This window comes from Folsomia candida, unplaced genomic scaffold (assembly GCF_002217175.1).
Source record: "Folsomia candida strain VU population unplaced genomic scaffold, ASM221717v1 Fcan01_Sc002, whole genome shotgun sequence".
Lineage (NCBI taxonomy): Eukaryota > Metazoa > Arthropoda > Collembola > Entomobryomorpha > Isotomidae > Folsomia > Folsomia candida.
In genome coordinates, this window is record NW_019091194.1 from 14,484,024 (window position 1) to 14,505,483 (window position 21,460).

Here is a 21,460-nt window from a genome sequence, read left to right on the forward strand (position 1 = left end):
AGGAAGGAGAGAGTGGGAGATATTGACTGCTGGTGGTACATACTGAAGGATTGATACACTTGGGATTATTTTGAAATGGGAGCACATACCTTATCTAATTTTACTTGAGAGACGCAAAACCAACTTCCCACAACGATGCTGTACACAATCTCATCTTCACACGGGGAGTTGGAGTGTAAATCAACTCGTTTTCCTTTTAGCAAAAGGAGGATTCCATATTTTAGCCGATTCAACGAGCAGATAACCTATGAATGATGAATGAATGGCGAAATTGAAATTAGATCCTTTTGATGCCAACAATGTATCGAATCCAAACAGAGAAGAGGCAACGACTCTTGGCTTTCATTTTGTGCCGTCTTGTGCGAAATGGGGACGAGCGACAAAAGCTATGATTAAACTTTCATATCTCGACCGATATCCTCCTCTCCCTTTCTCTCGACCACCCTTTCCTTCCTCTTCGGCAAGACATAGAAATACCTCAACAGAGTCCAGAAACCATCAGGAGATGGACTTTCTCTCTCCACAAAACCCAATTCTCGCAAACTCATAACTCAGAAACCTCATGATTTTAATCCCTATGCACGAAGGAAATCCATCCATTCTGCTTCCTTCAAATTTCCCTATTATAAAATACATTGTTATGTAAATATGTCGATAACAAGGCGATATACAGCAACTGTATATCTCCTTGGTCGATAATTTACTGAATTGCAATGTCACGGCAGTTTATGTGATACAAATTATTATACAAATTATTTGAAAAGGAAAAGCGAAAATAATTTCTTCGGCAGCAAAGTTAAAACTTTCTCTAAGATACAAGTACAGCAACGATTGTACGTATGGCATTTAAAATTTTTACAAATACCTGATATGAGCTATTTGTTAATTATCTTCCCGTTGATATTTTCATACAACATTAATTATTATACAAATGTAGATAAATCTTTTTCTGACAAAAGGTTTTATGTACAATGCTGCTAAGTTAGGGTTTGAACTGGCTCCTGATTTACAGAATGACGTAAATATAAAACATTTCAGGAAGAATTTAAGGGCCTCCTCTAGAGAATCCTCTACATCAACTGCAAACCATGATATCGCTGTTTTTATTTATTCAAGTACTTATTAATCTACAGGAATCCTACTATCTAACTAATTATACATAAATGCTTTTATCATTTCTATATGTCCTCAATCGTGTGACATATAACAACCACAAGTGGGCGACTGGCTAAACGTATGGCTAAATAAATAAACAAAGTTACTTCTACATATGTCAGATGGTAAATACGAAAAGTGATAGATACATAATTAGTCCAAAATCAATATTCAGCAAATTATTTTCTGCTTGCGAAACTTAATCGCCAAAAAATTCCGATTTTGGATCAGAACTGGAAACCAAGGTATTCAACTATGCATAAGGAGCTGCGTTTTCATCTACACGCCTCCAAAATTTTGGTTCATATTCGCACAATGGTGGAAAAGACGGAGCCCAAAGAAACGTCGGATTAAGGTAAGCTCCTTGGGGACTCTTGTCCAAAGAATCGTTAGGCTGGGACATGTGAGGTGAAAGTAGAACAAAATGCGAAGACGTTGCGTTGACTCGACTCAAAATGTATATGCAAAGCGAAAAGAGTGAAATAGACCAGTTTTCCCCCACCACCATCGCCCGTTGTGTGTGTGTGTGTGTGAGTAATAAGAGACAGTCCAATCCGCCAAAGAGCTGGCTGCATGGTGTCGGTGCTTGGTTTTGTGGCACAGGAGGCGAAAAGATGTTATGCAGGCAGGTCGATATTATGATATGGAAATGCGGTAAAAGCGTCAAACTGAAGACACAATTGGGCCCGTATCTCTTAATGTTATCTTTTATGCAATTCATATCTGCTTTCTCCTTTGCCAATCCACCTCCTAGGGCTCCACGTCGGTCCGTGTGCTCTGCTCCACGTCACGTTCACATCTCGGAATATTATTGCACGGAAAATCAAAAAGTCAAGGGATCCACTGAGAAATTTTGGATATATGTAGGTAGATACGCTTCATGGGTAAAATCAGCAGCCCCACATTTGCATAGATATAGAGAACATTTTGCAAATTTATGCTTACAATAACTTCATTGGTGCGTAGAGAGTACGGCTCACGCAAAAAATCTAAAATTTATGGAAGCACATGCATATAAATTATACGTCCTGCACATGTCAGGCTGAATTTAGGGCAAGAAGGAGATCAATCTCTTATTACAGTGTACTAAATGGTAGAAATGTTTAATATTCCTGATCACTTTGCATAATGTCGATATGCAGTATATCTTAACATTTGGCGATAATCCGGTGTGCTTTAAGAATCAATATCAACAGGGTGTCACAACGTAATAAATAATGATGATAATATATGCTACGTAACTTAAATTTTTACGGGGCGCATGAATTTAATACAATTTTTTTTATAAAATTCGAACCCCGTACTTGTATAGTCAGATGTTGAAATTCAGATCATTAGTGCTTCATTAAAACTCTCTCGAACCACATGAATGCGATATTTTTTGCCATATATCCACACTTATCCGATAGATCATCTAATTTTTACACGTGCAATTTAAGAGGATCCACATTGTTACCTGGCATGCTCGTTTAGAATATTTCAAAGTTGGGATTGGGTGGATAATGATCTGGCGTTAAGGTTTGTTAAAAGAGGAAAGGTAACGAGGTATCTTCCTCTTGCTCTGATCTGGATCGAATTTCAGACGATTTTTGCATAAAAAGAGTGTTTGCATCAATCTTGGAGAAGATCAAAGAGCTTTGCAAGCAAAAGAAAGTTAACCCCAAATTTATGATGGTGAGTCTGTGGAGAGTCACAGAGTAAATTTGCATTGCGTGGACGGTAATCCATTAAATAATCACATGGATTAAATTATCCCAGATTTTGCCTATACCCATAAACCTAGCAAGAAGCTAAAGAGTGGTTGGAACAAACTCGGCGTTCATTGTAATTTTTTAGTTGGTTGGTTCGTTTACATTCTGGTCAGGTCGTGTTCATCAGTGGCCGGAGAGGCATTTGCTATAATACGGCTGCCGACAGCAACTTTAACACGATGAGTGGAAATCAGAGCAGAGTCGACAAGAGTTAATAATGTCATGAAAGGTCCATCCACACTGCAACCCGATTTCCCCATCGCATCGCACTTTCACCCTCTCGTTAAGTCATTAATGAGCAAAGTCACGTAAAGCTCATTTCATTCGAGAGAACATGAGAACTCGGCAAGTAACATCCTACGAACTTGAACTACTCCATGCGTGTTTACACAAACTAATCACCAGCTTTACTCAAACTGAACGAGAAAATCTGAAACTTGCGTCATTTTAATTAACAACAAACACCTGCACAATATTTCCTTCGCCGGGACTAGTCAACCTGGTGTTGCGTTCTAATAATAATGAGCAGTTTTTCTACGCCAGCCAGGAATAAATAAATATGTAAATATCTATATACATACGTATGTATAGGTAGCACTGTCTATGTCTTGGATTTTAATTTAATAATTTTAACATCTCGCTAAGTGCAATGCGTTAAAGAACTAAATGTGAAAGCAGGTCTGGATCGTAAGTACTAAATTGTACTAATGTTCCTACATAAATCTATGAAATCTCGATTCCGATTTGCAGCTGAAATGGCCCAGATGTAATAAAATCTATTCTTTGTCAAAGTAAACGTTGAACCAGAGATATCGACTGGAGAATGAAATTTAATGAAGCACGAAATGCTTAAGTGTCGGAGTAAATGGATTTCTATTAGTTTTCTTTTTTTACATTCTCAGACTTTTTCATGGTACCGTCTAGACGGTGGAGAGACGCTTCTCTCTCCAAATATACATCTTCAAACATAAACGTTGGAGAAGTACTAAATACTTGAGTTGTTGTATGCATAATAATCCAACAATACAATTAAGAGTAATTTTGAATGACAGAATTACCATAAATTGCAATGTACATCTCTTTCACATGCAAACTTCCAGCGGAAGAGTATTTTTTGCCGGAAATTAATGCAAGTCTAGCAAGTGGGAGGCATATTTATGTGGCTTTTAAACTTTCTCACAATGATTATTAAAAACAAAAAAAATAACATCAACTTTCTACTAGCTAAAAGGTAGGCCAGAGATAAATTTACCATATGTTCAACTAATCCCAAATTGTGTAGTATTTTTGTGTTTCAACCACCTATATATGTAAATGCATACATTTCCAACAGATTGAAGATTTTGATAAGAAACCAAGTTGTCGGCTGGTAGTGGATTGTTTTGTTGTGATGATAAGAATCCATCGGCTTCTAAAAGAAATGTTAAAATTCCTGCACAACAAGCAGCGGAATCCTCGAAAGCATAACCCCTCAAAAAAAGTTAATGTCGGTTGCAAGATATTTTGGCAACTTTTGCTTCCTTCCTGCCGGATGTTGTATATCTCGTATAAAAACAAAGTGTGTTTGTGCCATACAGCAAAACAAGGGTTTCATTCTTTCTCAGTTCCATCGACCCTGCCTCCTCCTTCTGCCGGAGAAAGAGGCGACGGGAAAATTTAATAACAATGAAAAAGTGGGACTTTCACATGGGATCAAAACCGAACCGAACCAAGTCGAACGCTCGGTAGCATGTGGACTTAAGTATCAATTTTTGAGATTCTCAGTGGAAATACATAGTGAAAATTCTGAGAATCGTGAGTCTCTCAAGATTGCCAATAATTCTTTCCCCATTTTACCCGATAGTTTGTTCGCTTTTGTCAATATGTTCCTCATGCCAAATATGCAGTGGTTTCAAAATAGAGGAATGAACAGTGTGCGGGATGGGAAGGGGAGAAAGCTAATACGGATCCGTGAGATGAGGACTGCCAAAGAAACTATTGACTCCCTTTCACTATTGTGCCTTATTGCGACAATATCTCATCTCTTTGAAGGCATTTCCTCATAAAATGTTAACTTTATTGAAGAGCTGCTTCCTGAAATGTGAAATGGCACCACCACCGAGGACGAGAAGGCGAGGAAGCTATTCGTCAACCCTTATTGTCCTTTGTAAAATATTAATTTCAGCATCACATCGCATGCAGCCCAAGATTTATAACCATGTGTGCTTTATTGCTTAATCACAACAATTTGTATTCCTTGCTCCTCCCTCTTGTTGCACGAGGCACGATTTTAGCACTTTACAGTGCATTCCTAATTTTGTAGTTTTGCATAAACGATATTCCTTCAGGGGACCTTGTAATGAATACTTTCCAGGAATGTTGACAGCGCTTATAAATGTGTTTGTGTTACATATGGAAATGTGCATATACTTAAATGCGTAATATTTACATGCATGCAGTCGCCAACTTATTCACACTTTGCGGATAAACGAACCCACTACAAAAACAACAATCAGCAGGTGTCAATACTAGTAATTCTAATATTTCTCACGAAATAATACAATCTAAAGTAAAAAGTTGCATTAAATATTTGGTTCCTTGAACCAGGTCACTTTTAATATTGTGATTATAAAGTGCTTCGTAGATGTTTTACTCTGACTGTAATCCCAAATATCTGAATCAACACTTTTTGTTATCCTTGATCAATATTTTTCGCAGTTTCTTTGGCGCAAATACTATTTTATCACGTACTGAAGAAATAACATTAATTTTCTGAGTCAACACGTCAAAAGCACACATTTGGTGGGAATGCCCTCATATTTCACTTTCACTGGCATAAGGTAACCACAACAGTCCTCTTCTATGCGTCGTTTGGGCACACACATCGTCGTTGTCGTCGTATCACTCCCTTTCACACATCTGATGAAACATATTGTCCTCTAGTGAGCTTCCATTTGTCAACTACTTAAATAATATCTATACATGTTATCACATCAACATCACAGCCAAATATTCACATTCAGACACAACCATTGCCATTATGATGAGGCATTTTGCGCGTGTCATCTACATCGACATAACACACGTGTCAACCCGACGTTATTATTATTATTATTCTCGTTATTTTGATTATTGTTACAATTACAATTGTTATTCTTATTATCCTGGCGCAATTATTAATCTCAATTCAATGGAGATCAATATTAGCTAGACAATCCATAGAATATTGCAACATTAATCCGTCCACTGCTAATTAGCCCATTGTTAAAGCTAATTATAAGAAGGAGAAAGTCGAAGGAAAAAATTACATGTTTCGAGAAGTCGTGTTCGTGTTTTCGAGGAGTTTGGAGTTGGGTCGGCAGTAGGTTTGTGTGGATTTTGTGAGTTACTGAATTTCAGTTGAGCAAAGCAATTCATAGTTGATTCCGTTGTTTCCCTCAAAAGGAGTGTGAGAGACAGGTAAAGAAGTTCATTATTATTTCAACCACGGCTTTCCATTCCTCGTCAGTTCTCATGTCCAACAACACTCCGAGCCAACCTCTGCTAACTAATTTGTCTCGTTCTTTTCCTTGGTGGTTTAGGCTTTAGATATCAGTATCACTCCTTGCATCCAAATGTCCTTAAGTGCCACGCCATTGAAAGAGGCAATATATATCGATGCGCATATGCCTTACGAAATGGAAAGCATATCATAAATGCATTGCTGCTGATTCTTTAATTATTATTACAATGTCTCGAAAATAAGAATATATCCAACTTGATGTGACATGTGTGTGTGTTCCCAAGTCCTTTGCCCCATTTCAATGTCACGAACTGCTGGAGGTGTCGTTGAGCAAAGTGTGCACTATACCTGACACGACGACGACGCGTATAAAAGGATAATAGAAAATGGAACTGCTCATTGCGTCCATCCTGCAAAAGGATGGACACCTATCTTCCTAACAATGACACAAATCACCAAGTAAATGGGCCACATGTTTTGAGAAATTGTTCATTAGCATTAATGTCGCCTCTTGCTGTGAGAACACACAATGAATGGCAGGATTCAAGTGTAATATGACACGACGAATGGCACAGAATTCACAAAAGCATCACACTACATTTCTGTCTAGTGTATCATAGCTAGTGTATGAATTCCACTATTCCACTGAAAATTCCTTTGTGAGTATAGAAAATTGTCAAATTGGCTTTAGCTACATTTTAGTAAATTGTGGAGATAAGTCGTGCCGAAAAGTGTACGTGAATAAAAGAACGTCGACCTAACTACTGTTAACGAATGCACTAAACTTTTAAGCTTTTTCCATATATATTTAGACTGGATTTAATTAACGTACGTAAAATAAATTGGAACAAAATCCCAGCACAAAAACGACACATTAATATTTCGAGTGATGACGTAAAATATTCCTTCTGTTTTAAAGCAGATGCACGTTTAGGTGAAAGTGTACTTGTCTTTTACCCTATTTCTACAACGTCTGATACCTCTCTGTTCTCCTTTTCCTAGACTTTTACACAAAAATAACTTCGTTTTCGGAGCAAAGAAGCCTCGTCTGTGTAGCATAGCATAGCTGTGACTTACATAGCTGCGACTTACAAATTTAAGCTCACGTCCAAACGAAATTAAAAGTTAGGGCAAAGGGGAGTTGTGAAGGTGGTTGCTTACTTCTAACAAATTGTAAATTACAAGGCGATCCAAAGTGTTGGACTTTTACAGAGTAGAAATTTTTGTGGCCGCCGCGTGTCCCAATGTTTCGAGGGTACGCACTCCTCCACTTTCAAGGAGATCTTGGCCGTGGCGCTTATTAAGTTTGCACTTTGGAGGAATTTTACTTCATTCTTAAAATCATCTCGTTCTTTCTTCAAAGAAAGAAAGTTCTGTGAGGCGGAAACCTTAGGACTATTACATTACCCAAATTTTTCTGCCACGCACTACGACCATCACCACCAGTTGTATGCATGCAACAGCTACTCAGGGTGTAGTCCTTTCCACAACTTTTTTTTTTACAAAGTTTGTCGCAACTGCTTCATAGATCTTCAAAAATTGTGATAAAATGAATTTCAATAAAAAATGAAGCTCCCGCGGCTAACTTTTCATACGCTCTTATCTCGTCATGATTTTCTGTTACAGGTGGAAAATTGAAATTAAATACCGAAACTGTTTCGTTTTGCAATAACGTGTACACTTTGTTGTGCGGTGAAGCCTTTCTAATTTAAATTTATTGCTTGGCCACAAAGCTGAAGGAAGAGAACAAGTAAAGTCTCTCAGTGCTGCTGCACAGTAGATATAAATGAGTCGTACAAAAGCGTAAAGTGTGGGGAAAGTTGGTTAGGTTGGAAATTATGTGACAGTTATTTCTAAGCGATATGATACATTGCACTTTGTTAATTTATGTTTCGGCTTTAGGATTTACGAGGGACGAAGGATTGCGAGGTAGCTTCCTTTTCATTCTCCCCCCTCCTTCTACGCTCCTCATCCAAATTTCGCTGAAATTGATATCAGAGATATATTTAATTCAAACCAAGAACAACCTTTCAGTGAAATGATACCACTGGTCATATATAAATAAATAATTCTGCATTTTGGTAAAGTTTTCAAATTAACTGCATGTTTGCGTAGAATTCATCAGGAGACAAAAGGCATTTCAAGGCGAACCTGCAACGATACTACGGCAGAGGAGAAACGAGTGAATGAGAATGCTTAACCGCGTTGGATTCGTAATTAATCTAATTATTACTCCGCCAAAGAAAATTACGAGTGACTGTGTGCAGCAATTGCTGAGCAGGAAAAGGAGAAACCACGACACGAAAGATTGTTGCTGGCTGAGATATATGAACAAGCGATTGTGTATTTTCATCTTCTCATTCACGCAAAATTAAATTCGTGCCCCATGCAAGTCTTCTGTTCTATTTAAAGCCCAACCCAACCTTCGCCAGTGTTTGTATCTCATGTCCATTTTGTAAAGAGAGTGAAACTTGTATTCTTAATGAAATCGGCAGGTTTTAATTTAATTAATTAAACACATATTTTTATATTGCAGGTCTGTGCAGCAGTTTCAACATCAAATCGCTTAGATGCGACGGACGGACGGCTGAGGCGCCCCGACACGGCGCACATCTTTGGAGTTAAATTGTAAGAAGGCATTTTGGAATATGGGTAATTTTTAACACACACATACGAATGTATAAATGTTTCTTTCAGCATTGTATTCTCTTGTGAGATTGATGACGGAGAGGAAGGGGAAGGGGAAAAAAGATTTGAAAGATTTTATGCCCAACCAGCTACATACGTATGCACATGAATACAGGCAAGAAAGATAGACAGCCAATCAAAATGCTCTCTTGTGGTTCTGACATGAGGTCGAGAATCCCGACTTGACTTTATGCTTTTGAAAAATTGGTGAGCTTCTGCTCTTTGCATCACAAGTCGTTTCTTGAAATGAGAAATGTGCTTTCCTTCGGCTATGAGGAAAGGAAAACATGAAACCAATGAAAGTACTACTTTGGTAGTGATACTTACACTGTAGCTTTTACATCAAATCAAGGGTATCTACATGCATACATACGTATTCGTATCCGATATGCAATTTCCGCAAGGATCTATGTGTATATTGTATTATTTTTATTATACTTTTGATATTGATGGCAAATATGCCGTAACAATACTAAAACAATGAAAATCGGGACATTTCTTCAATTCTTCACAGGAATTTTACTGCCACATTGGTTTGGTTACTTACCTACATAGTTTCGCATAATAATTTTGACATTGAGTTTTGTTACCATTTGACAGCTCATTTTTTACCAGGATCCAAATCCTCTCACTTGTGGAATATGAGCACCCCAAATAATCCCTCAAGTTTAAATAAATTACTTTTAAATTGGGTATGCATTCTTTATGAGAAGCAATTTTTTGACACATGCACAAAGTTGGAAGTTCCAGAAAAGCAATTTGTACTGAAGATCAAAGGCTGCGAACATCTAGCACGATTGACAATTTATTTGATTACATGGAAGAAGAAGGAGAAAGAAGACGCGTTTGTGTCGCAAGAAACTTCATCAATCTGCCTGGAGTGCATTCATGTAAATAATAATGAAAAAGAGACAACGGCTTTTCGAAGTCTGTTGTTCAGATTATTCTGCACGACAGGGTCACGGGATTATTTACCCTAATAACGACTCCCTCCTAAATTTACGTAACACACTGCCAACACCTGAGCGATGGAGTACTGCATTTGGCTGGAGCGAAAACTTTCACAGCCAAGACATGCTCCCTAAAAATATGAATATTATGGATTTTTCATAAAGTTACGTAGCCGAAAAGTTCAATTATGCAACAAAGAAATTATCAGGTAGGGAAAGTACGTGGATATTGAAGCTCGCAGTTTGTGTATGCGTGCATGCATGACTGTATATGAGTAAGTTTACATATGCAGCCTGATGGCGAGAAAGATATGCATATAAATATACCGCTCAATCCACTTTTCAGTGCCCTATTCATACTTATCATACTCAAATGTACGTACGTACGTATGCATGTGTAGGTTGCTTTCTAAAGCAAGCCTCTTTCCTTTAATACTCGTCCTCCGTCAGTGAGGCAGGAGAGATGAAGGATGGCTCAGCTCAGCTCATCCACTGTTTTCTCATCTTCACGTTATATTTCTTCTTCGTGTTAAAGTTAAAATAAATATTGACACTGGAAAGATAGGTTTCAGTTCCAGGCTCTTTGTACTACGAAATGAGATAAGAGGTTTTCGCCAAGTGAAAGAAATGTATGTACGCCTTAACCAACTCCATCTTATCAAATTAAAGTTGTGGAGGACTGGGAGAAAATTTGGTAAACCATCGTCTGCTGCTTGCTCATCCTAATACAGACGCAACGAGAAGGGCAGAACTGCCAAAACTAGTGTTGATTCTTCTTCTGCCATCATCTGAGATTCTTTGAGATTTTCTTTCAAATTAATCAAAAGTTGGCGTGACAAACTGAAATGAGGGGAAACGAGGTCCTTTGTGCCAAGTAAAAAATACTGTTGCTGCATATGTAAATATATTTGTATTCTATTAAGATCCTCATTTTTATTCACTATTTTTAGAGGTACAATCAGTCAAAGGCAACAATTTGCTGTACTTGTTGTTTGTCTCGTCCCCTCACCTATTTTGTCATGTGCAGGCATCAGTCTGGGCATATTTTACACGTATTTATATAAATATGCAGTCATATGCATTCGGCAAAATTTTTCACTTGGAAAAAGGTTGTCTTTTTTACTCTCCACAAAATTTCAAATAGTCCAGCAAATGGGTTTGCAACTCATGTTACAATAAATTCCACGGTTGTTCAATTCCCAGCTACGCTTAGTACTGGGTTAGAAAGGACTAACAATTGTAAGCTAAAGTGTAACAAGAAAGCGATTACCATAAAGACGTGGATTTAAAAGGCATAACACGCGGAAGGAGATGGGATTTCCATTTCCTGTGTTCCTTCCCGTCCATGGCTGTTGGCGAAAGTAGGGAAAGCTCATTTTTTCTTCGACTCCTACGTTAGTGCTACTTTCTCCCTAAGCTGCTTGATACACAATCTTACTCCTCCAACACCACAACATGCCCGTATCGTATGTTTGTATGTATGTATTCACACATATATACTACCGACAGCCTGCAGCCTCACACAACCACGTATTATATCCGTAATGGTAGTAGCACCGGAACAAGTCCGGCAAATTGAACTCGGCAAGATAACTTGTAATCCAGAAAGAATTAATGATGATGAGAGGATTTTTTTGTCTTTCTTCCATGTTCTAGGCCGCCTCATGCTATTCCACCACCATCCACCATCCAACGCCACATCAAATCTACCATCGAAAGGAACAACCGGGCTGCCACGTTGAAATTCGGGTTCTTTCCTTTCAACTTGAACTCTTGGATCTGCAGAGGAGAATTGGATGCACTGGATTGAAGCAGGGCAGATGTTGGTTCAAAAAATAAGGCCGGAGGAGACAATCCGCCGCCGTCGTCGTCGTCCGAGAAGAGAGGAGTTGTTCCAAATGGGTCAAATACTTCAGTCTTCCGGCAGCTCAAAAATGCAGCATGAGTCCAAAACCCAGGACCACCAGGGCAGACGACGACTCACCTCCTGCTCCCTCCTCCTCCTCCTTCTCTCCTTCTCGGCTGGTAAGTGAAAGTCCTCGCTTTCTCTACTCCTCCATCCACCCGTCCGTCCATCCAGCCAGCCAGCAACAGCATACGTACATACATATGTACATACACGCTCACCCAGATTCCAAACACACACACAGTGGAAAAAACTAATCAGCAACTTTTTTCAGCCTCTTTAACGATTTTTGAAACTCTCCTCAGTTTTCTTTCCTCTACTTTCAAATGGTTCATAACTCAGCCTCTTTAACCATTTTTTCACATATTCCCCATTTATGACATACATTCGTGCTGATGTGGTTGGTTTATATTTTAAGGACGTGGGCGATGTAACTGAGGTAATATTAAACTTTTGATGTTGTCATTCGCTAAAATTTTTTGGGCGAAGAAAGTGGAACAGGAGGACTTTTTAGGCAGCCAGCTGCTGGGTGGGCGAGTTGTAATAGACATTCAAAAATGCCTTTGAAGTGCTAATCTTCAAACCCAAATTCTACTTCCTCCATCATCGCACAATTTATTACAAAGTTGAGATGTATGAATTCCGGTTTATGCACGTAGATCAAAGAGTTGTCCTATGAATAACCTTGGCATGTATTGGCCAAGAATTTCAATAATTTCGTTGAATTATTTTGCAAATAGGAATTTTCACGAGGGAGGCTTTACTATTAGGTAAAACTGTTATTCAACAGGCTCCGAAACAGATACAGATACAATTCACGCAATGCATTTGACTTTGAAGTGAGCATTTCCAGAGGAGCAGCAACGTTGAATGTACTTTTAAAAGCGGCTCAAGTCACAGTAACAGTTTTGCGAAACAAACACTGCATTAAAACGTGCACAACATGTACGTTTACTTTGATACTGACATTGCTTCGGTTCTGCTTTTATCAAATTATGCAAAAAACAACTTGGCTCATACGGTGAAAGTTTTCCGTTTTAATGAATTAATATTATTCAGCATTCAATCGGTAGTTTCAAAATATTTGTGCAATTTAGTTTTAAGAGAATATTGAGTTTACGAGTGCGAGACACGAAACTACTGAAAATAAAATGTTTTCCAGAAGAGCATCCTCCCTCCCTTTGCTCGAGCTGTTGTTGGTGAAAGCAATTTTATTTCACTCCATTCCCAACAAGAAGTTTGATATCTTTTGAAGATCTCGTTGTGAAAAACGAGCCATAAAATCCTAATCAATGACTTTACTGTTTTACTCCATTTTACTCGAGGATTTTGCTGTGCGTACATATGGACGTCTGGAATTGAGAACATTGAGCTTATAGTTAGACCTTTATAACAGAGTTCAATTTTATGATTGTATCATTCACATTTACGGCAGGATGCTGATGGTTCACCCACACTTAAGGTTTACATGAAAGTGGGATACGCAACGCATGCTCCATCCCATCCACTCTATTCTCTGCTCATTAGAAATATATAATGATAGCGGGTGAAAGGTGGTAAATTTGCATGGCGAAATTTATACAATTACGTTACCTAACTTAACATTTTAATCAGTTTTCGCTAAACGAATTTGCTGTATTTACTTATTTGTAACATAAAATACATTTAAATGCCTCTCTAGTGCAAAAACGGCTTCACTGCACTTGGCACAATTCTATGCGCCACCCTCTCTTGTGCATACATCTCTCTCACCTCCGGAAAAGCAGGAAGCGTTGGGAGCCTTTGAAATTAAGTACGGGATGGGATTGTTGGGGGAGGATGTCTGTATCTCTCTAGTTATTACCCTCAGCCGCCGTAAAACCCATTGTCATTTATCTCGTGTCAAATCTCGGATCCAGGTTTCACCCAGAATATAATACTGGAATATTGTTGCTCGGTATGTTTTAAAACACTGGGATGAGCCTGACTGATGTCGGCTGACTGGCACTTGACATATAGAAATGGTAACCGTTGCAAACGACGTTTCATTTCCAGGCAAATTGTAATAACCGAGCGATGTCTGCCTTTCACTTGTTTTTCAACCTCACACAGTTGCCACACATATGAAATCCAGAATGGTTCTCTGCACTAACTTGGATGATGGAAGAGGTGCCACAGATGCCAGCAGAGGTGCAGCATCTGGTTTGGATCGGGACTGGATGGTTGCGTGGATTGTATTTGATAAAAATATATGAGTTTTATTGAAAGGATATGTACCATACAGGACCCACGTACATAATATTCGACTTTCAGTATTATAGAAAGTCAGGTTTAGATCCAGACTTAAAATAAACTGTGTCCATTAAACAACTAGTGCAAACTATTTTATCCGGCATTTTTATTTAATTCAAATTTCATAATTCACATAATGCGTTAATTACTTAGCTGAGACTAACTGAGCACTTTCATCAAAACTTGTCGCTATATCATCACTATCCCACTCACGATGGGCCGTAATTTCATCCCGGGTTGGACGTTTGTTCATAAAAGTGTAGCAGTAAACGATATGCACGTTGCTTTCTCTTTGCACACTTACCTTTCTACTACAGAAGAAGAGTAGAAGCGTTGTAGGTCATTGTTGAAATCGAGGTCGGAAGTTGAGAAGAGTCATGCTTGTGAAAGACATAAATTCTAATTTTAGTGACGCTTTTTGCTTTGAGTAATACAAAACGGCATCAACTTTGATGTAATGGAAAGGTTTAAACATGAAAAATTTTACACCCAGTAAAAAATGCCCAATTTTAGATTCGGTTCCCTGCTTCAACACTTAAATGGAATAAAATGATAAAAATATAGACTTACATAAAATGTTTAGAAACAAATTGCATCACGTTCCTTTAACGTTTATTTAGTGTAAATTAAAATTTATTTCTGCTCCCATTCCAACCCGCTTTAAATAATAATTAGGGAGTGAGCAAACACCTGCATTCTGAACAATCAGGAGTGAATTGGGTGTGGAAGAGGATGCAAAATTCATAAGCACTTTCGCCTCACCTTTTGCTCTTTCTCTTTCCGTGCAGGTATCTCGCTGAATCTCGTGGGAGCAATACCTTCCACCGACGCTCCTTTAAATCTCAATGCCAACATGAGACCTGGACATCCTTCCGTCTTAACTGCTCGCGAGGGTGATGAACTAGGAGCCAGTGAAGGAGACGTATTTCATTCATCCTCCAGTCTAGCACGGACGGATGACTACCACTCTGCATCCAAACTCACTTCTAATGGTCAATTTGCAAGATCACCTTTGATGGAAAAAACTATCTCCGCCGCCGCCACCACCACCGCCGCCAAACTTTCTCTCCCACACCGAGAAATTATGGAGAGTAAAACTAGTCCACTTAGACGACCATCAAATCCCCCGACACGTTCTGTTGTACCCAGTGAATTTCGCATTCAATCAAACTTCCCATTATCCCCCATCGTCATCAAAGACTGGGATGATAATGCCAAGTTGAAATCAAATCTGGGGACACCACACCACTCTCCGAAAGAGGTCGGCCAAGATGCTCTTGATAGATCGTCGTCCACATCCAGTACAACCATCGATAGTCGCTCCAGAGCCGAGCTTTTCCTATATCCTAAAAAACCCACGACGACAACGACGAGTTCAGAGGAAACTGGAGAGAAGCCGACCAATATCAATTTGCTGCGGAAGTTGTGGTCTAGTACTCGATCATCTAAACTCAATTTAACTCATGAGCAGCAATCACTTTTGAGAATTGAGTCGGATAAATCACATCGACCCAGCAGCAGCAGCCCTCCCAACGACAGTGGAAGAGGTGCAAATGATAAAGAACTCTCCACAAATAGCAACGTAAGTCGATCAATCCTTGATCTCGCAGGAGCCTCGTTGGCCCCATGGACTACGACATCATCTCACCCGACCCCCAATTTCATTTCGCCCTCATTGGTCCGCCCCATGTCCGTGGAATTGACACCGTTGAAGCCCATGTCACTCAAATTAGAGCAGGAGGTTGAGGACGAGGAAACATCTTCTCGGAGAAAGCATTCGTGGGTACCTCCATCAGACGCACCTGAAACCTCGGCTCCTCTTCTCCACCCTTCAGTCAAGTTAGCATTCAATGATGGGACAGAATTATCTACTTCTGCTCCACCCAACAAGAGTGGTCCTCGAGATAATAAGTTTCCTACACCCGGAGGAAGACGAACCTCAATGCTGTACCCCGAATGGCTCTCCTCATCTGGAGGTATTTAGGCTTAATACTTTTTAATTCCACTTTAGAAATCCTAACCTAACCTTAAGTTGAGAAAGTATGAAACATCACAATGCAAATCTATAAATTCAACAAAATTTGTTTCTACTAAACATCCGGAAATATACTAAAAACCTCAGTGACGTTGTTAATATGCTTTTCAAAATGTTGCAGGTGTTTATCCAGATGACAGTACAAATGGAACAGGAGAATATTACGGTGAACCCGAATATGAAAATCTAATCAACAATAATGAAAATAACAGAGCAGGGTTAGACGCTGGTGGAGGTAATCCGGGCGAAAGGGAAGAAGAGGCCCCCGGAAGAAAATTCAATTTGTACAACAACAAAAAAATTCATACTGACTTTCTCGACCATTTTATGAACCTGAGTAGTTGGCAAAATCGACTAAAACTGAAGGAACAACAAGTATTGAGCGAGAGAGAACATCGAATGGCTGCATCTCCCTCAGCATCAGACGTTGATCCATTGATGTCGACGGAAGCTCCGGAGGCTATTATTGCTCAGAATGGGTTAGCGGTAAGTTCATTCAAGGTTGTTATCTAATCATGCTGCAAAAAATCTAATTCGCCCTCGTCGTCTCATAACTACTACGTCACAAATTATTAGCACAATCAGAGTCAGGGATAGTGGGATGATAAGCGAGCATGCAGTAACAAGTGGTAGCAATTTCAAAGTATGCTATACTTTCCTACAAAACCACGCAATACTTAATGCGTGCAACATAATGAAGAATCCCAAAATTCACTATTACAAACCCAAATTTTGACATCGAGTCCATAGAAAAGATTAAAATACTTTGCAATTTTGCATAAATGTTACAAATAACTGACTGACTTTCATTTTCAGGATGTGATCTCCAGAGGACGGATTGACAGCGTGATGTACGTGTATTTTGGCGATAGGTACAGTAGTGACTACCATAAGGAGGAAGTTGTAGGTCGAATAATTCAGGTTTGTTTATTCATTCTTGTTATTTAAATAATCATTTCCATTTCCACGAACGGTTCCCATTTAATTTCTAGCATAGGAATGAGATCAGTGATTTAGTGATTTAATGGGCATCAGTCCCACAACCGATAATCGAAAATTATTATCAATGACATTCGAGCTTTCTCCAAATGGCACGCTTGGGGCTTAAACTAGTGGGTCGACTACGAAAGTCTAGTACGAATTTAACGAAGTATACGCAATAATTTGATTTATTCCTATCTCGAAAACATAAATCAAGAATCTCGCAAGTGCCTTTTTCCTATTTTTCATGGATACACGTTGATTATAAACAGGTTAAAATTTAGAAAATTCAAGGCTCTTGAAAACGAAAATAGGCTAGGGCTAAGCAAACATATATTTCTGACTGGAAAGAACATGGCAAGTAATTTATCATTTTTAGCTCCACTAATTTGAATAGATTTGCACATTTTGAGCTCATGGCGTATTTGTCTTGTGGTCTAAATTTTACTGCTATTTCCTGTCTTCACCTCCATTCGAATGTGAACTTTGCATTATGGTCTTGCTTAAAACAACGGAGAGAGAGAGCGATAGCAGCTGCGGCTTCATTTATTGGAAGGCAAGAGAATGAAAACAGAACAAAGCTTAAAAACCGGACGAACAAATCCACTCTGAGCACCCACCCACCCACTCCGACTTTCCCAGGCGATGCAAAATGCAGGAAGCAGCAGGAGCACAGCTCTGTCCAAACTTTCTCTCAACTACATGTACTCCGACTACGCAAACTTGTCTGCTGCCTCACTCACACTCAAAATTTTGGATTTTCTATCCTTTGCCACATTTAAATTAAATTCAAAAGTTCTCGCTAAATATGTTATTCGCACATTTGCACCAACTACGCCGAAAGGGAAAGTAAACTGAACGAGTTAAAATCCTTAATTAACTTACAGGCTCGAAACAAAGGGATTATTACCTTGTTGGCGGTCCCACCAGTTTGGCATCAAAGTCAAAAGTTAGACAGGTCTGCCGTATGTACATACGTCATGTTTCACCAAATTTGGCTCAAGCCCTCAAACGTGCTGAGCTTTATTTTACGTAGGATGACAATGTTCATGGTCACTGCATTTATTTAAGTATTCCAATTCGATCCAGTTTAATTTACTCGCTTTCCCCCTCTCTCATTTCATTATAGACTTGTTACATTTCGTGGTTATATCTGGATGTGTTTGGGGAAAGGAAAAGTTGCATGAGACGCAGTGGGAACAATAAGCGACGCTGAAGAGGTCGTGGTGCGTGAATTTGTCAACTTTGGAATTAAACTTTCGACTCTAGTTGCAAAGTTGGAGGTTTAATATCACTCTAAATATTACTATTTATATAGTGAGCAAGTGAGAAACATAGTTAGCGACATGTTGAGTCTCTCACTTATGTGCAGACAAATGACAAACACAAATAAAAAATAAATACATTTAAAAAAACAAACTTAGGTGAAGGACGCGCTTAAAATATTAAAACAAGAAGCATTACAAAATTTTACAATATCGTTTAATATTTAGTAACTTTTACTTCACCGTGGGCCCAACTACCTATTTAGGGTTGCCATCCGATCGGATAGGATAGGATAAAAATAATTTTTATCCAATCGGATAAGTCCACTGTTCGGATAATCCGAGTCGGATAATTTCAGAAATATTATCCTATCCGATATCCGTCGGATATCCGACGGATAGGATAGGATAATAAAATTAATTAGGAAAAAACACAAAAATTTTAAATAATGCCAACAATTGTCGGGTATTCAATTTACATACATATGCTCTATTAAAATTAAATATGTCAAGTGAACTGAGCAGACTGAACTACTAAGGGAGTTGTAGGAATTAGAAGTGATACGTATGTATGTATTTGACAAACGTCTTTCCGTAAGTCTCCACTTTTCTTTATTATTTTGAATAGGTATGATACGCACTACGCAGTATGTAATCAGTTCAATTTAATACACAATGTCAATATTCAACTTAATTACGTCAAAGCACCCACAGAACTAGATTGATTCTCTAAGCAATGGGAAAATAACCTTATATTACCACAAATGGAACCGTTTTGTGTCTGACATGGTAATAATTTTACACCTGCTAGCTTTACTAAGATTTGTCTGGAATTACTTAAATATATCCTGGCTGATAATGAAATACAATTGGAGATGAAATATTTACTTTACTTTCGCACATACAACGTGCACAAATTACACGTAACTCGTCATTTCAAAATTATCCGATATCCGTCGGATATCCGACGGACAACGTCGGATAATCCGAGTCGGATAATTTGAAAAAATTATCCTATCCGACGGATATCCGAATCGTATTTTTGCTCATCCTATCCGACATTATCCGATCCTATCCGATCGGATAGGATAATCTCGGATAAAACGGCAACCCTATACCTATTTCATTTTCACAGCGATAAGTAACACTAAATGCAACTAAAAGAGCGACTTGTTTAACCAATTAAAACGAAAAGTCTACCTGTTTCAGGAATTAAAATGAGTCAGAATGTGGGCAAATTTTCTCTATACCAAATGTGCAAAGTCACTATTTATTGAAAGATAATAATTCAAATCTAGCAAGTTTATTATATAAAAATTACGTATTTCGTTTACACAAAATGCCTGAAAGTATTTTTTCTGTTAGTTGGGCCCACGGTGAAGTAAAAGTTACTAAATATTAAACGATATTGTAACATTTTGTAATGCTTCTTGTTTTAATATTTTAAGCGCGTCCTTCACCTAAGTTTGTTTTTTTAAATGTATTTATTTAATTATTTTTAGTGAAGTGTGAACTTAAATGTATAAAATCATAATATCAATTCTTAAACGTTGTGAACTTTCCTATGGGTGGATGCGTGGCATACTAATTTAATCCCGAGTGGGTGGATTAGTTATTTATTATTATTATTACTTATTATTATTGTATTTCATGGAATTTGATCAATGCTTAATTTTTCAGAATTTTAAGGAATGTTACATATGTTGAAATAGTAATGCTAATAAAAAATAAACCCCACATTATTAGCATACGTTAGCAACCAGTAACCTAACAAAACGTAAATAGGTTGCTTAATGACAATATTTCAAAACGCTCTAATTCCATGAGTTTTCATCCGATTAAGTCTAACAAAGGCTTAAAATGTGCGTATTATCCAGGAGAATAGTAAAAATGGCAAGCCCCCGGTCGGAAACATTTCCTTGGTGCCAAGAAATAGATTTGAAAATTTAGGCATCGGACTTTCCACCTGAAGGAATTGGAATTTTGGAAAAATAAGAAAAATGTCACTGTAAAACCGAATTATCTAACTATTTTGTTTCAACATGTTTTCCGTACAACGAACGGTTGGGGAGAAATCTCAGTGGGAGTTTCTCAAAGTTGCAGCTGAATGCATACCTAGGCTTCGCCGTAACCATGGTGATCTTTTAACATGATCACTTTATGGTTACTTTTCCTTCACCTAAGAATAACTTTTGTTGTTTATATAAACGGTACGATTACATAGTCACACATATACAACAAACTAATACTTATGTGAATTTGTACCATTATTTAGAAGGTTAATTAATAAACAAAATTGTCGAGTTCTGACCAATCCGTTCCGTTTCATTTTCGGTTAATAGATATGTACTTGCTTTGAAGCCTTATAATTCTGTGTGTATTCTCCTCTAAATCATTTTGAGAATTAGAAACTTGGGAACAAACGCGTCATGTATCATTTGCTGTACAAGTTGGTGCATTCCAAATCTGGTTGTTTCGTCAGTAATCATTTTCGTATGTTTAATCTCTGTAACAGGCGGTCGGAGGAGTTATTGCTGCAATAGCTCAAGTCCTGACGGTTCTTGGAACAGCAAAATGCGTCCGAAAATCGACCCATAGTAATCAACCACCCATTCACCTGCACATTGGATTTGCCCTCTTGATTTCCAATCTACTTTTGTTACTTGCTGTTCACGTAAGTATTTACATTCATAACATTCATGCAGAAGTATTTATACGTAAGTATATCGCAGGCCTGGTTATAAAAACGGGCAAGAGAGATCTAGAATCTTGTCCGATTTTATAACTAGTTCAGTCGATAAGTTCAGTCGACTACGATAAGTAATAAGTTTGAGACATGTGTTGAGTAATTCATTTTACTTTCCCAATATTTGCATAACTTTTGAACATGTGTCTTTATTTTTATGTGTGAAAAGGCGATCAGAATTTTCCAAAAATGTCTTAACCGAATTGTGCCGTCAACTAAATTAATCAAATG

The 21,460-nt window shown here is 38.2% G+C and overlaps 1 protein-coding gene across 1 annotated transcript in view; it reads left to right on the top strand.

The window, feature by feature from the left end:
* LOC118434361 overlaps positions 1-21,460 on the top strand; it is a 79,038-nt gene that overhangs the window by 16,135 nt on the left and 41,443 nt on the right. Inside the window, exons 2-7 of the mRNA XM_035847677.1 lie at positions 8,924-9,015; positions 11,682-12,050; positions 14,991-16,178; positions 16,359-16,723; positions 17,054-17,158; positions 20,999-21,157. Coding sequence (XP_035703570.1) covers positions 11,822-12,050; positions 14,991-16,178; positions 16,359-16,723; positions 17,054-17,158; positions 20,999-21,157 — 2,046 coding nt within the window. The 5' untranslated portion in view covers positions 8,924-9,015; positions 11,682-11,821. The remainder of the gene's footprint in view (positions 1-8,923; positions 9,016-11,681; positions 12,051-14,990; positions 16,179-16,358; positions 16,724-17,053; positions 17,159-20,998; positions 21,158-21,460) is intronic.